Raw genomic sequence first — 18,356 nt, 5'->3', positions numbered from 1 at the left:
ATGAAGTCTACCAGAGTGGTTAATCTTTTTCTATTGTATTGATATCTATGGTAAACATGTGTGCTTTTGACATACTGTCCAAAGTATATTGTTAGCTCCTTGAAGGCAAAAATTGCAGCCATATCACAGGCAGCATGTTTAGCATACATTAGAACTTCAATAAACATTTGTTGATTTTGATCTCACACAATAAAAGCTGGCATATAAATCTTCAAAAAATTCTCTCCTTTGATGGAGCTAGAAAGTATAATGCTAAGTGAAGTAAGTCAATCAGAGAAAGACAAATACCCTATGATTTCACTCATGTGGAATTTAAGAAACAACTAACAAATAAAACAAGCAAAGGGGAAAAAAGAGAGAGGCAGAGAAACCAAGAAAGAGACCCTAACTAAGAGAACAAACATGGTTACCAGAGGTGAGGGGGTGAGGTGATGGGTGAAATAGATAAAGGGGATAAAGAATACACTCATCACAATGGGCAAAGATTAATGTATAGAATTGCTGAGTCTCTACATTGTACACCTGAAACTAATATCACAGTGTATGTTCACTATACTAGAGTTAAAATTAAAATAAAAAAATTATTTCCTTTGGACTACTCAGTCACTCAATATTTAAAACACTACCCTCTGAATATAGATATTCACTTCTTAACACTTGTGAACTAATGAATTTTTTTCTTACCTAAATTTCCAGCTAATGGGAGTAGAAAAAAAACATACAAAAAGAAGGACCGTTTTCAGGGCTAGCTGGTGGGCTTAGGAGATGATAATAAACTGAATGGACACCAGAAGTAAAAATCAAGCAGGACCAAGGTAAAACAGATCTGCCCATTGGCCTGGATCAATAATGAAGTTCACAAAACACAGAAAACTTCTATCCAAAAGCTTACACAGGAGAGAAAATAACATTAATTAAATTAAATGAAAATGCCAAATACGAAATGTAACTTACAGTGCTTTTATCATTTCTTCTTGCATCTTCTGTAAGGAGTCCAGCAGCAAAGGAAGTGTGGTGTCATAATACTGATTCTGATGCAGCTGCGCCCCTTTCAGTGCTAATACATACTGATTATGCAACATATGAAGTTTCATTGTCGCCTTGTCATATCGTTCCTTGGCCTTTTCGGTTTCTTTCCCTGAAAGAAACATTGAAGAAAGTTTACATGGAGATAAAAAAGCTTCATCTTCTCCATATGCAAACTGAGTGACCACTATTTTATATTTCACACATTTTAAGAATAATAATAAAATTTTATTGAACATACACTATATGTTCAGCTCTATGCAAAGTACTACTAATTTGCTAGTACTATGCACACAGGCTGCTATGAAGGAGGCATATATTACAGTAAATGTTTGGTGAATGTAAATTAATGTATAATTTTTTACAAAATTATACAGAAAAGTGATCCTTCTCATTTTCAAGCAGCTCACACCAAATTGCAACAACAATGCAAATGAAACTGTATAATCAAGGAAACAGGAAAGTTTATAAATATAATGTTAAATTTTTAGGTCTGTATTTGAAGTATCAATAAAGACAAGGGGAGTCAGAGGAGGCTTTGTAGAAAAACCAAACATGGGGTGTATCCAGGAAGGTATAAAAAAGACAGAATGGACAAAAATTCCTCCTTTTCTTCCTTTCATTCAATGCATATTATGAACTGATCACCACCAAGAACTGTGCAAAACATTAGGAATTCAGTACCCAGCAAAACCGAGTCCTCAACCTAGAACCCCTGGTCTGGTGAATTGGAATACTGAGGGAAATATGTTGAGAATAAGTGAAATTACATAGGCAAGCAAAGAAATAAGCTCAAAGAGGGTAAGTTTCAAGGAAGTGAAGGCATTATGTCTATAGAGGTAGGGCAATTTTAGTTGTGAATGACTTGAAAATCAAGCAGGGAAATGTAAACTTGATATGGGAGAAGTCCAGGAGATACTGATAATATTATGAACTAAAATCTTTTGGGGTGACTTTAGTAAAATCGTTCAGAAAATATTTACAGATCGACAGTATAAATGACTCTATAAGTAAAATTTTTAAGCATGTCTTCAATTTTTGGTGCAAACTGAACAAATATATTTTATCAACTATTTAGATTTAGGGAATAAACTTTTCAAAATGTTTATTAATTTTTGCCCTCCTTCCAAGCATAATCCTCCAAATGAATCTTCTCCCAAAAAAAGATCTATGTTGAGAATTTTTGATGCCACAGGCTCCCCTCTGCTGCCACTCTGTTTCGGTGTGGCACCCATCTGAGTAGTCCCAATATGAAGGAGTTGGGAAAGCGTTCTCTGTTGGAGGATGTCCTAGCCCAGGGCCAAAAGCAGAGAAAAAGTCAGTGTTTGTGGGGAGAGAGCAGACCGCAGACCCTCAGATAGGCACGGGCAGGGCAAGAGAGTAAGAACAGTTTTCTTTCTTGCCTTTCTCATCTCCCCTCCAATTCTCAGGTATAGGAACCACATCTAGCTGGTAAAAAAGGAAATCTTTCTGGCACACTGGTAGACCTCCACTACCTACAAACTTTACTGGTTCCAAGGACTAGAGCCACCACGGACTTCTAGGGAGCTGCACGTAATTATTTTACAGAGCATAACTCTCTAGCCATAGTCCATTAGCCAGTTCCTCCACATGGGGATATTACCCAAGTTATTTACAAATCGCTGTCCGAGATAACCTATTTTGTGTTATAAAATGAAGAACTTCTCAAGGAGAAAATATTTTAATCACCAGAGTATCTTTTCTAACCCTTCTCTGGAAACGGGCTCTAATACCAGACTGGGAGGATGGGAGTCTATATATTAATTCAGCTCTGATCTGAAGGGATCAGAAAAAAATAACATGAGCTACTACAGAAGTGGCTTTTCTCACTTTTTGACTACAGCTCATAGGATAATATATTTTATGTCATGAGCCAATAATCATATACATTTTTAAATATGTAATTGAAATAAACTCATGAAAGTCATCCTTAATATCCTTACTATGAAGGATGCCCTGTGATTTCAAAAAATTCTATTATACTTGATTTTCAATTTTTTTAAATCTTCATTGAAAAACCAATAAATTTTTTTGCCTCAGTTAATACAAATCCCTAGAGAAATTTTTACTCATTCTGTATGGCACTAGGGATAATCTTTTTAATGTCACAATTACAAATCACTTCAACAATACTAATCATGAATGATTTTTAAGATTCTCAGGAACACATTCCCCTACGTGTTCAATCATTACAATCATTTTTTACATTGACTACTATATTTATTTATCCATAAATATTGCTACTTGGCATCCTTCTCACAAAAATACATTTCAAAAAATATCCCAAGAGTCAATGTAGTTGACACATCTATGGCCAGCCTCAGAACCTCCCTCTAAAATAACAACCCCTTCTCCTCCCTAACTCCACAAGTCAGAACGAGACTCCTGTATAAAACTAATACCCAGGAGCCAAAGCGCATATCCAACTAAATGGAAATCAATGTTTCAGCTGGGAGCCAACTCACATTAATGTCTGAAGGTGACAGAAAAGTCCACAAACACATACTATAGAAGCTGTCAGAGCAGCCCTTTCAAGGCCCTTTTCTTTTGTTCTTTTAATTTCATTTATCATTTTTAAGCTAGTTTATGGACACTTTACTTAAAATTTGGCAAAATCTGATAAGAATTTAAAAAGTCATATAAATTACACAGATATATTGATCACAAGTAATAAAGACGTTTTCTAGAGTCTAAATATTGATAAGAAGAAAATAAAGCAAGCATTTTTCAGTCAAGAATATTTAAGTACTGTGTTCTAATTTGTTAATTTTTATCATAAATTCAAAAAGTATGATTATGTAGTAAATTCAATTAATTCCATATTTTATGTCACTTTTTAAAAAATATTACTTTTTATATGAACTCTATTATTCTTAATTAAGTACTTGGATTTTTTAGTGTAACTTCAAGAGTCAAGCTCTCCACTCAAACATTTTCATGTAGACATTTTAACCACCCATCTGTCCTCCTATTTGCAGATTTTTAAACTGCACACTACCCATCTGTCTTTCTAGGTGGTGCTGATGCACTAAATAGGCAACACTCAGCTAAGATTTTGTAATCTAAATTAACATTAGAAAAGTTAAGAATTTCTCATTTTCTTTTCTTTATGACAAACAACCTGAAAAAGGCTGTAGCAACCAAACTGAATTATCAACAGTTTATCAGTGGTCATTAACAGAATTTACAGAAAATTAAATGCCTTCGAAAATATCCAAGTCAGAATTCATTACATTCAAATACTGCTAATAATAAAGTTTTTAAAAAGAGTTTTGGGTTTAAAGCTGAATTTAGGTGTATGTCTTAGTAGGTTTTTGGTTTGTTGCTTTTGTACTCTATAGCTCACATACATTTATGTATTTGGTTATAAGGTGTACTTGTGCATGCACATGACTGATAATCCATCTATATCTACCTCCCACCTTCCCTCCCCTGTAAAAATCAGCAAAAAGTTTCAAAAACATGCTCACCTGCCATCATTTGGAAAGGAATTCTATTATATTTTTTCCTGATTTGTTTTAAAATAATTATCTAGGTCCCATGAAAACTATATAAATTCAAGAAATAGTAGTACTCTGTGAAAACCAGTTACAAATTTTCTTTTCAGGGACGCCTGGGTGGCTCAGTTGGTTGGACGACTGCCTTCAGCTCAGGTCATGATCCCGGAGTCCTGGGATCGAGTCCCACATCAGGCTCCCAGCTCCATGGGGAGTCTGCTTCTCCCTCTGACCTTCTCCTCGCTCATGCTCTCTCTCACTGTCTCTCTCTCAAATAAATAAATAAAATCTTTAAAAAAAAATTTTTTTTCTTTTCATTCCATTCACTTCTTAAATACATTGCAAAAAACTAACACGATTCTTGCAACATAGCTTCTTTTATTTTTTTAAGATTTTATTTATTTATTTGACAGACAGAGATCACAAGTAGGCAGAGAGGCAGGCAGGTGGGGGCGTGGGGGAGTAGGCTCCCCACCCAGCAGAGAGCCCAATGCAGGGCTTGATCCCACAACCCTGAGATCATGCCCTGAGCCAAAGGCAGAGGCTTTAACCCACTGAGCCACCCAGGCGCCCCACTACATAGCTTCTTGGTGCAGAATCTTTCACATCACTATTAACCTTTCCTAACTTTTAAATAACTACATTTGAGCTTAAAATTAATGTGAAGTATGCAGAGCCAAGTAAATTTTTATTGACAGACACAGAATTATACCTCTGTTGCCATATGACTTTTTTTTTTAATGATGAGAGGCATCGAAGCAGGGCATGAAGTTGTCTATGTGTCAATTAACAGGGAGGAAAACGTCCCATTTTTCCTCCTCCACATAATGAAGTTCACAAAGAGATTGAATTATAAGTCTTTTGCCACCACTTGCTGACAATTCTGTTTAATGTTTGTAATAACAGAGTGTATATACAACATGTCATGCCATAAACAATATTATGAAGCTAGCAAAACTCAATTATGTAAGTTTGACATTTACAAGAGACAGGCAAGACTACTCATTAAGCTAGCCTAGAAAGTCAAGTATTTTTTATTATAAATTTCGGAAGTATTTACCATTTGTTAAATATTACGGTGGAAAGCCTCCTGATAATAAACGAGAAGTGATTATTTTCACAAAGTAGAATGCCTGCAAGATGACTTTACTTTCATTTGGGTAACTGACTACTGTCTTACATTTTTCCTTCCTTTCAAAAATTCCTCCTGAACTATACAATTTCTACTTATTACTCTGAGCAAGAAGAAAATAAACAAGAATTCATCCTAATGTATGAGTTACTTGGGCCAAATGTCTACACATGTTTTTTCACATGAAAGTTAAAATTCAAGTATGACATAAAGGAACAATGAATGAGCTACCCATTTTACTTGGCACTGTTCAGACAAAAGCAGACTTAAGAAGTCAGGATTTTTTCTCAGCTTCTCCTTTGATTAGCTGTGCAACCCAAGCAAGTCTTATAACCTAAATTTTAGCTTCTGATTTCCAATCCTGGGAGTTAAATTATCTGCCCTTATCAATTTACTGGGTTGTGAATGGAGACTGAATGGCAAAAAACTATCAATATGCAACAGCAAAGGCTAAGGAAGACACAGAATTTGGAGAGCTGAAAAAAACCTTTTGATCATATGCTCCTATAAAGCATTAAAAAGTACAAGAGGTATATCCATACTGTGCTATTTTTAATAAATTTCATGGCACATGAAAAGCTGATACATCAATCAAGAAATATTTGCTGGATGTGTTATGGGTTCTAAAATGTTCAAGGAACTAAAAAAGCATTTTTTTAAAGATTTTATTTATTTATTTGCCAGAGAGAGAGAGCACAAGCAGGGAGAGCAGCAGGCAGAGGGAGAAGCAGGCTCCCTGCTGAGCAAGGAGCCCAACACAGGACTCCATCCCAGGACCCTGGGATTATGACCTGTGCCAAAGGCAGTCACATGACCAACTGAGTCACCCAGGCATCCCTATAGTGGTATTTTATTTAAAAATTGAGCAAAATACCTACAGAGTAAGCTCTCTAACTGTGCAATATATTTCCTTGCATATAGTGACTGCTAGATTCAACTGACAACAACCTTTTAATAACCTGCAAATTGAACAATATACCATGTGCAAGTCTATATTCCATAATCTAAGAAAGCTGTGAAGGAGAGGGTTCTGGATAGATGTAATGAAGCAATAGCATAATTCTAAATTTCTAACATAGCACCTGAAAATTTAATAAAAAACAAAAAGAAAAATAAATAAGCCCACATCCTTAGCAAAATAGGCAGAGAATGTCCAAATTTTAAATTGTCTATGAGTAGAAAAATAAACACCAAATCTCTGCAAAAGATCTCTCACCCTCCCACGGCAAGCCTGCGTGGGCACCAAAGGCTGTTCTGGAAAAAAAAAAAAAGAAAGAAAAAGAGAAAAGCTAGCAGTGTACTTAAAGACTGATCAAAAAACATTATCAGAAGAAGAAAGCTCATTCCACATGTGAAAAATACTGGAAAAGCATAATGGCAGACCACAGCACTGACTGCAAGAAAGGGACTAAAAGTACATGTGAAAGGCAAGGGAAACAGTCTTAGAAAGGTAATACGCCAGGGGGAGAAATGGTTAAAATGAAGAAACTTTGGAAACTATGAAGTAAAAAAGAAGCAAGAGAGGAAAAAAAAAAAATGAAAATCAAAATAGGTAAATAAGGGGCGCCTGCGTGGCTCAGTTGGTTAAGCATCTGCCTTCGGCTCAGATCATCCTGGGAATGAGCTGAAGTCGGGCTCACTGCTCAGTGGGAAGCCTGCTTCTCCCTCTCCCTCTGCCTGCTGCTCTGCCTATGTGTGAGATATATCTCTCTCTGTAAAATAAATAATATGTTTTAAAAATATTTTTTAAAAAAATAAAAGGACACAACAGTCTTTATCAAGAGCATGAAGGTTCTAAGATTTTACTCTACGTGCAAGCTAACAATTTAGCCTGCCTCAACTTCATGGAGGTGGGCAGAAGACACAAGCTTCCTGGGACAGAGACAAAGGACAGTTTATTTCTTATAGTAATATCAGTAGCTAGAGTATCATCATTCGTCAGTGGAGGAAAACACATTAAACCAAGTCAAATGACAACAAACTAGTAGAAAATATATTTACCATGAATAACAGACACAGGTATATTCACTGTAGTACACTAAAAATTGAAGGGGAAAAAAAGATCAAGAACTTGAAAGAAAAATGGGCAAAAGACAATCCACACACCCAAAAAAATACTTTAAAACGGACTTTAAACATATAAAAATAGTCAACCTTACTCCCTCACTCGTAATAAAAGAAATGCCAAGTAAAATTAAGAGATGTTATTTTTCACCTAGCAAATTGGCACTCTGTTTTGGCAAATGTGTGGAGAAAGAGATGCACTTATACATTTCTGATAGGAATGCAGATTGGTACAATCTTAGACTGTATAAACTACACACAACATTTATCTTTTACACCTGCAATTATACACTTCTAGGAATTTACATTTAAGATATTCCTCTAATGATTCGAAAAAAAAAAAAAACCCACACGGGTTATTCATGCTAGTAAATGTATATAACTGGAAAAATTAGAAAAAAACTGTATGTCCATATACGGAAAGTACTTGAATGAACTTACAATGAAGTGTTATGCAAAAGTTAAAAAGAATGAGAAATAAAGCTACAAACTGAAGTATTGTGATTTTTAGGATAAAATATCAAATAGAAAAGCAAAATGAAAAGGAGTATCATAGTATGACAGTTTTTGTGTAAGAAAGAAAGAAATAATTAAAGAAGATAGAGTTCTCTAAGTATATAGTTTTATGCAGTTCTGACTTTTGGAACCATTAATTTTTAACCATTAATGAAACAGATAAAATCAATAAGAGAGGAAAAAAACAATTTAAAATAGGATACAACAAAACAAGTGAACCAACCTACATTTCCGGAAATAACATAATCATACTGAAAAGAGTGGGGAAGAAAAGAATTAATTTAAGTAACATTGGAAACAATATTTGATTACAGTGAAAAACTAAAGACAAAAGAGCTCTAAAGAAATTATGAATTGTAGTTTCTTTTTTCAGAGGTATGAGTCAGTAATTCTGAAATTATTTTCTGTTATTTTAGGATTGAGCAAGTAAGTAAATAGACTGTAACTAACAGAAGCCAGATTTCCCACTGTCAGAGAAAGAAGTTGCAAATACATGAATAGGAAAATACAGAATGAACACATGGCATTGGACTAGAACCACAAGTATCAATATAAACTCTTCAGTTTTAGTATAGATAAACAGATATAGAAATTAGGAACAGATATACTTGTGTGCATGTATGTATATACATTTGCTTATTTCTTATCTCTGTCCATTGAGGGGACCTAGAATAAAGACACCCCAGTAGCAATGAGCACACGCAGTGCCCAAATGATGGTTTCTAAATACTAAATGGAAAAAACCATTAAAAGGAACTATGGTGCCTTAGAGAAATGGAGCAGGATTTAGAGCATGAAAAATATAATATGAGCGAGAAAATAAGCGCTCAATGAATGACAGGAACACACCAAAAAGACAGAGAAGCCATTTTCAATTTCTCTCTCTCAGATAAAGAACAGATAAGGCAAATGTGGTAAAATACTAATATTTGGGGAATCTATGAGAGGAGTATATGAGTATTCTTTGTATTAGGTTTTCAACACGTCAATAAGTCTGAAATAATGTCAAAATAAAGGTTAAAAATCAAAAGCTGTGGAAATCTGACCAAGATCCAAAAGTATGTGAATATTCTCTAAATCTAAAAAATTGGAGTTTAGTCTACAGATGAAATGTCTCAATGATTTTTCTTTAAATATCAAAATACTTCCCAAAATAAAAAAGAAAACTTGGTTTCAACATCTATGTTTCAAAGCAGGTATTCCACTAGGAGTAATATTAATACATAAAGCTAGCCAGGATGAAAAAACAAACAAACAAACTATAAACTTTATAAGACTAGTCAAATGTGTGGAATAACATTTCCAGCAAATGAGGGGCTTTTATCCTTTAAATTTTTAAAGGATGTTCTGTGAGGGACAGACAGTCCTTTCTTAAAAGATGCTTGACAAGAAAATTAAAACAAAGGCTCACAAAACAGTTATAATAATGTTAGGATATAATGTGAGGATATATGATTATAGAGGAAGAAGTGTAGAGATTGCCTTTTATTTAGCATGCATACCCCACCAATAAGTGACCTCAAACTCTGAATAATGTGCTATAATGCATAAGATTATATAATAAATTGGTGAATACCTTTAACTAAGTGGCTTAAAAGCTACAGGATATACATAAACTATACCTGGAAGAAACAAAGTATTTGTTGCCTCAGGAGGAAAAAAAATAGGTAATGGGTAGAAGACCAATTCTTCAATGTTCACTTACTGGTTTATATCTGTGATTTTGAATTTGGATCCACATAAGTAAGAAGAGGGAGCCCAGAAACCCCACTAAAAAAAGTAATCTCAAGAAAACACAACAAGCCCTAACCAGCATATCTACCTTCTTATCTGAATAAAGCTGTATATTTGGCCTTCTCTCTTGAACTATTACTATGAATAACCTGCCCTCACTTCTCACTAAAACCTATCCATTCACTTGGGCACTAGATTCATCACCTCTTTACCTATTCAAGGACATTGCTATAGCCATTCTTCCTTCATTCAGCTGCTTCATCAGCTTTTCCTTTTCTCCTAGAGCATTTTCATCAGCAAAGAAACTGTAATTGCTCTTAATCTTTAAAAATAAAAAAATGCTCCCCTGACTACTTTCAGTTACCTCCCTCTTTCTTCTTTCCTTTATTGCAAAACTACTGAAACGGTTTGTCTGTACCAGTGATCTCCAGTTTCTTTTCTCTCATTCTTTCTTAAACCCATCCCATTTTGGCTTTTCCCTTTACTACAATATTGAAACTGCTCTTTTCAAAGTCACCAATTACCTACACTTCACAAAATCCAAATCTTGGTCCTCATCTTATGTTCTAGTACTACTTTAACCTAACTGATCTCTTGTTCTTCCCTGAAATCCTTTCCTCCTCCATTTGACTTCCAGAATAACAGATTCTTTTGGTTTTCCTTTTATCTTGGTGTTCTTTACAATTTCCTCCTCATTTTCCTGACTTCTTAATGTTGGGCTTTGTCTTAGGACTCTTCTCTTTCCTATTTTAACTAACACCTTTGGTAATGCCATCTAACAGAATGACTTTAAATACCAACTAATATTCAAGTTTATATTTTTAATACAGACCTCTCCCAGGAATTCTCTAGAGCTAGAGATTCAAGTACAAACTTGTTATCTCCACCTAGATACCTAATAAGAATCTAAAAACCAAACTCCTGATCTTCACCTCCAAATCTGCTACTCCTGCGTTCTTCTCCATCTTAGTTAAAAATAATACCATCCTAAAACATAACAACAACAACAATAATAATAATAATACATCTTTCCAGTTGTTCAAGCCAAAAATCTTGAAATCATCCTTGAATTCTTTCTTTCACACACTACACCACATTCATCAGCAAGTCCTTTAGGCTTAATTTTCAAGATACACATTCATAAATTCCTATTTCTGAATTTGTCTATCACCTAAAATTATTTGTAATCCAAAATTCAAGATCCCCAAATCCCAAAATCCCCAAATCCCAAAACTCCCCAAATCCCACACAGTGCTTTCCAGGCCAATTGCAGATATGCACATGTGCAGAGCAATAAAGGAGTCCTTTGATACACATGTTCCCATCAAAAAGGCTTTGGTTGCCTTTTTATTTCAGCTCCTGTGCTATAAGCTATCCATTTTGCAGTCTATTTATTTCCACACTGCCTGCACTTCTTGTGCTTTTAATTAATGATTTTGCTATCTAAAATGGCTAAACATAGGGCTCAAGCGTTGTCTAGTATTATGATCAAGAAGGCTATAATGTTGATGATTCACAGACCTGTACCCCTGCAGCAAATAATACATTATATGTTAATTTTTTAAAAAGAAGGCTATAACATGCTTTATAGAGAAAATATGTGGGGCACCTGGGTGGCTCAGAGGGTTAAGCCTCTGCCTTCGGCTCAGGTCATGATCCCAGGGTCCTGGGATCGAGCCCTGTGTCGGGGTTCTCTGCTCAGCAGGGAGCCTGCTTCCCCTCTCTCTCTGTCTGCCTCTCTGCCTACTTGTGATCTCTCTCTCTGTGTGTCAAGTGAATGAATGGAATCTTTAAAAAAAAAAAAAAAGAAAAGAAAAGAAAATGTGTGTCAGATAGCTTTCTTTAGTCATGAATTGTAACACTGCTGGCTTTGAGTTCAGTGTTAATGAATCAACAACATATATTAAAGAATATGTCTTTAAAGAGATACACACATAAAACAGGATGATAAATTGGATCAGTCATCAAAAATGCTGTGACCTGGGGCGCCTGGGTGGCTCAGTCAGTTAAGCGTCTGCCTTCGGCTCAGGTCATGATACCCCAGTCCTGGGATGGAGCCCCAAATGGGACTCCCTGCTCAGTGGGAAGTCTGCTTCTCCCTCTGCCCCTCACCCTACTCATGCTCTCCCTCTCAAATAAATAAATAAAATCTTAAAAAAAAAAAAATGTTGTGACCTTGCTTATAGGAACATAACCCCTTATGTTAAGTAGGGGCAATGATTCAGTACTCAGCTAACACTAATTTAGTGTTCAGAGTAATTTCACAGAACATAACTATTGTAAATAACAAGAATCGACTGTATATCCAGAAACTGACCACTTCTCACCACCTCTGTTACTACCACCCCAGGTGCAGGCAAGCATGAGCCTTTGACTGGATTACTTCAATAGCCTGGAAGTAATCTCCTTACTTCCATCCTCCCTACACCCCTCCTAGTCTCAACAAGGATGCCAGAATTATCCTATTAAAATGTAAATTAGTTCATATCACTCTTCTGCTCAAAACCCACCATGGCTTCCCATTTTATGACAGAGTAAAAGCCAAAGTTTTTTCAAAGAATGACCAAAATCCTACAAAATCTGGGCCTCACTTGCTTCTCACCATCACTCTCCCTCTCTGATTTCATCCCATATTTCTGTCTTTTCATCAGTCCCCCAGTTAAGCCACACAAGTATTTGTACCACTGCTCAAATATGCCAGACATGATCCCATCTCAATGAGTTTCCTTTGACTATTCCTTCTATCTGTACTACTCTTCCCTTCTTCACTTCCCTTCCTCACTACCTTCACTCTTTATTTATATGTCTCTTTCTCCATGAAGCCTGACCTGATCATCCTCCCAACAACCTATCCACCTGAAAAATGTTTCATTTTTCTCCATGGTACTTATCACCATCTAATAAATTATACATTTCACTTACATGTATTAATTAGCCATCTTCTCTAAAATGTAAGCCTTAAAGAGGAAGGAATTTTTGTATGGTTTGTTATCTACAATATTCCTAGTGCAAATAACAGTGCCTGGCACATCGAAAGAAAATACATAAATTGATATAGTTCTTACTATTAAAAAATAAATTTAAGCTTAAATAAAAATTTTTACAAAGTTAAAAGTTATAGAAAGGTTACAATTTTACCTTCTGCATCTGTTTATATCATCTTTCTAGTAATCAAGTCCAAAACTAATATTGTTAAGGAGCTCACCTATAAAATATAGAGGAAAATCAGCCAAAAGGATATCATTTTTCTTAATCTCTTTGTATGTGAAACTTAGCTTTGTTTATTCAATAAAACTATGAAAAATAGGAACAAATCAAATTATTGTGCTTTAATTTTGTTCTAATTTTAGGAAGTTATCTGCAGAAAATAAATGAATCATGCAGCATATCCCATCCCACATAATATTTCAGCATCTAATGAGAATATTATAACTGTCACTCCAATTTCTGCAACTTTAACCCAATGCAAATTAGATTAACAATGAAGAATATCATTAGTCTTTATGACCTTGTAAACTTCCAACTGTATTAAGCTCCATGCAGTGAAAAGCATTCATGCCATAAGTTAGCTGCTGATATATCATGTATTAATAAGTAGGTCCAAAAAAAAAAAAAAGAAAACCTCACTTTCAAGCCACATCAATAGAAGTGATGATCAACAAACACAGCTTGAACTCAGCTTTGGTCTTTAGCAAGTTCTGTATCCAAAATGGATTTCTTTCCTTAGGTTGAACTAAGAAATAAATATGGATTTCAGAATATTTGTCTAGAGGACCTCCATATATCATGCATATAAGATTCTAATTTTTGGAAGTCTCCAAGATTTAGAGATTATTGAACAGGAAGGCCAGCTGCCATTCTTGTTGGACTAAAAATGAGAAAATCAGCTAAAGAGGCTTTAAAAAGTTTTACTCATTTTTTTAAATTTGGATTTATTTAAACATAAATTTAACCATCTGTCTCAAATCTGGACTCATTTCAAACTGGTTTTCATAATTAAAGTACTCTAAAGAGACAACTCAATGGATCTAATCAATTTTAATTGGCTATAAAATACCACAGAACTATTCATAATGCATGAAGAGGCAATTTAAGAAAATCTACTTCCCAATTACAGAAAAATTTACTTTTGAATGAGACTTGTAGCTAGCTCCCCACAGTTCTAGCAGTAGGTATCCTCTTATTCTGTCTGCATAGGATAAGTGAGGGCTGTAAATAATCAGGGAGTTTACAAATCTCTTAGCACTCTGTTTTGTTTCCCATAAAGAAAGAAAATTTGAAGGAGAGTTTGTTTCCCTACTCTTGTTATAAAAGTGGGTGAAGAGAGCTCCTTTTAAACTTTGCTAGACTGACTGTTATGGGCATGTATAATGTGGAATAGCTCATCCTATCTTCTTTTTTCTGAATACGATGTATGATAAAGCAAAAGCATTCAGACTTCCACTCATGTATGAGAAACCCCCACAAATGTTATTGTGGGTATTTTGAGGCTTGGTAAATATAAAACCCTAGCATAATTCTAGCCACACAGAATCAATTAAATAGGCTATATAAGAATACATAACCATAAGAGTTATTTTGAACATCTTTTCTGTTAGTTCAGTACATCTTCAAGCAAACTATAAAACTGCAAAGCAAAACTGTATTTAAATTCACTTAATTCAATACCATAAGGTTCAATATGGTATTGCTTACCTTTTAGAAAATTACCATACATTACATTTACCCTTAAAAATATTTTTAACTATGGAAAAAAATGCTACGTGCCATATGAACAAAGGGACTGCATGTAGGTATACAAGTAAAGGCTATGTGTATTTTTTATAACACAAACAAGTGGAAGATTATAGTGAAATAAAAAAATCTGGGAATGAATAAACTCATACAACTCTTAGAAAAAAATGAAGAAAAATGATGAAGTCCACTAAGATTCAAAACTTACGTTAAAATGTTAAGTAGATACCTTTTAAGAAAAAAACCCAAATCATAATTATTCAGGCATAATACGCAATGCCTGAAATGAAAACTATGTTGCATGGGATTAAAGGCAGATCAGGCATTGTAGAAAGGAAGATTAGTAAATTTATAAACATAGCCATAGAAACTAATCAAAATGAAACAGAAAGAGGGATGCGTGGGTGGCTCAGTTGGTATAAAGTCTGACTCTTGATTTTGACTCACATCATGATCTCAGGGTCCTGGGATGGAGCTCTGCCTCTGGCTCTGCGCTGTGCAGGGAGTCTGTTTGAGATTCTATTTCCACTCCCCACCCCTCCACCAGGTTTTTCATTGCCCCTCCCCCTGCACTCTGCACTCGCACTTTTTCTCTCTCTCTTCTTTTAAAATAAATAAATGTTAGAGAGAGAGAAAGAAAGAAAGAGAAAAAAAGACAGGGAAAAATAATGAAGAGCATCAATAGGCTGTAAGACAACTACAGGCAACCTAGTATATGTGTAACAGGAGTCTCTAACAGAGTTAGAGAACAGAGATGGGGAGACAGAAAATATACATGAAGAAATAGTGGATAAAAGTTTTCCAAATTTGATGAAAACTATAAATTCTCAGATACAAGTGGCTCAAAAACCACAAACAAAGAGAGAAAAAAAAACCCACAGCAATATACATCATCAACAAATTGCTTAAAGATCTGAAAAGGAAATAAAATGCCAAAATAGAATTCTATACCCAACAAAGATATATTTCAAAAACAAAGGTGAAATGAAACTTTATCAAGCATGGAAAAACTGAAAGAATTTATTACTATAGATTTACATTACAAGAAACATTAAAACAAGTCTTTCAGGCATAAGTAAAATGATACCAGAGGGAATACAGAATGCTAGAAAAGATAGCTACATAGATAAATATATGAGCTGTTCTGTCATAATTAAAAAAAAAACTGACCAAATAAATACAAAAATATTAACAAGGTAGGGTGGACTTTACAACATATGCAAAAGTAATATATGCTACAACAACAGCAAACAGACCAAAAGGCTATACCATTGTAAGAGTCCCATGTTAAAAGCAAAACATTATAACACCTGAAGATATACTATTAAAGATAACATAACAAAATAAAAAGTTATAGGTAATAAGACAACAACAGGGATAAAATGGTACCTTAAGAAAATATTTCAATTCATCCAAAAGAAGGCAGATAAAATGAAAAGGAGAATAAAGAATAAGTGGAATAAAGAGAAAACAAACTGCAAGATGAAAGATTTAAACCTAACATTACCAAAAGTTGTATTAAATATAGTCTCATCATCCCCATTAAAATGTAGAGATTAACAAGACAAAAAAGCACAACCTTACTATACGGTGCTTATAAAGCTTGTAACTCAAAAATAAAGACTGAAACAGATTAAAGAATGAAAAAAAGATATAACATGTAAACACTAATCAAAGTAATGTATAGTCGTGGCTATATTAATATCAGGTAGAATAGATAACACACCAAAGAATACTACCAGGGATAATAAAGATCATTTCATAATGATAAAGGGGTCAATTCATCAAGGGATATAATAATCATAACTGCTTATTTACCTAGTAACAGATTTTCAAAATACATGAAGCAAAAAATTGACAACTACAAGAAGAAATAGACTAATTCACAATTACAGTGGGAGATTTCATTTGCCCTCTCTCAATCATTATATAACAAATAGATAGAAAATCAGTAAGAACATAAAAATATCAAAAAATACAATTAGCCTACTGGACCAGGCTGACAGTATAGACCACTCTAACCAATAGCAGCAGAACACACATTCTTATCAAGTAGTTATGAAGCATTTATCAAAACAGACCATACTGTGGGCCAGATAACATATATACACAAATTTAAAGAAATGAAGTCATTAAAAAAATCCTCAGATCAAATGGAATTAAATTAAAAATAAATATTTAAACATCTCTAGAAAAATGTCAAATGTTTAGAAAACTAACCCAAACACTTTTAAATAACCTATAGAGCAAAGAAAAAAAAGAAAAGGGAAATTAGAAAGTATTTTTAATTGAATGAAATGAAAATGGTGTACGAAAATTTCTGGAATGCTGCTAAAACAGTACTTAGGGAAATTATAGCACAAAATGCCTGTAGAAAAAGACAGCTCTCAAATCAATGATCTTAACTTCCACATTAAGAACATTAAAAAATTTTTTTTAAGATTTTTTTTTTTTTTTTTTGACAGATGGAGATCATAAGTAGGCAGAGAAGCAGGCAGAGAGAGAGGAGGAAGCAGGCTCCCTGCTGAGCAGAGAATCTAACACAGGGCTTGATCCCAGGACCCTGGGATCATGACCTGAGCTGAAGGCAGAGGCTTTAACCCACTGAGCCACCCAGGCACCCCATTTAAAAATTTTTTAAATGGTGCAAACTAAGCCTAAAACAAGCAGAAGGAAAGAAATTAAATAAAAATTAGAGCATGAGTCAATTAAACAGAAAGCAGAAAAACAGGGGGGAAAAAAAACCAATAAAGCCAAAAGCTGATCTTTGAGAAAATAAAATCGATAAACCTCTAGCCAGAATGCTTAGGAATACCAGTATCATAAAATGCCAGTATCAAGACATAAAATACCAGTATCAAGAATGGGAAACATAAAATATCAGTGTCAAGAATGGGAAAGAAGTCACCACAGATTCTACAAATTAAAAAGGTCAATAAGGAAATATGAACAATTTGATAGCAATAAATCCAACAACTTAAGTGAAATGGGCATTTCTTTGACGGATACAACCTATTAAAACTCAAAAAGAAACAGATAAACTAAAGAGTCTACATTAATCCAAAAAATTGGTAGTTTAAAAATCTTTGCCAAAAAGTAAAAAACAAAAACAAGCAGACCCAGATGGCTTCACAAGTGAATTCTATCAATATTTAAGAAATACTACCAATTGAACCCAATTGAACACGAATCTTTCTAAAAAGTTGAATAAGAAGTAACCACTCACAGACTAGCATTAGCTTTATAATAAAATGAGACAAAAATACAAGAAACAAAGATATAGATAAAAATTATGAAAAAAAAAAAACTTAGCCAACCATATTCATCAATATTTAAAAACTGATAGTGCATCATACCAAGGACTTTATCCTAAGAATGTGAGATCAGGTGTAATATTTGAAACATGAAAATCAATCAAAGCAATTCCTACCAAACAAAAAGAAAAAGAAATATTTATCTCCGTAGATACTAAGAAAGCATTTGACAAAATGCAGCATCTACTCTGAAGCAGGAATAGAAAGGAACTTCAACCTGATAAAAACTTTGAAACTATAGCTAATTTAATACTTAATTTTGACTTTTCCCTTACATTCAAGGAAAAAGACCAATAGCTTTGCTCTTTCTACCGCTAT

General features: G+C 34.2%; 1 protein-coding gene across 1 annotated transcript in view; it reads right to left on the bottom strand.

Annotated features, from left to right (window-relative positions):
* LOC111148291 (FER tyrosine kinase) overlaps positions 1–18,356 on the bottom strand; it is a 468,603-nt gene that overhangs the window by 363,993 nt on the left and 86,254 nt on the right. The window contains exon 6 of the mRNA XM_022504772.1: positions 955–1,138. Coding sequence (XP_022360480.1) covers positions 955–1,138 — 184 coding nt within the window. The remainder of the gene's footprint in view (positions 1–954; positions 1,139–18,356) is intronic.

This window comes from Enhydra lutris, unplaced genomic scaffold (assembly GCF_002288905.1).
Source record: "Enhydra lutris kenyoni isolate GAN:26980312 unplaced genomic scaffold, ASM228890v2 scaffoldscaffold19, whole genome shotgun sequence".
Classification (NCBI taxonomy): domain Eukaryota; kingdom Metazoa; phylum Chordata; class Mammalia; order Carnivora; family Mustelidae; genus Enhydra; species Enhydra lutris.
This window is presented reverse-complemented; position numbering and strand designations above follow the sequence as displayed.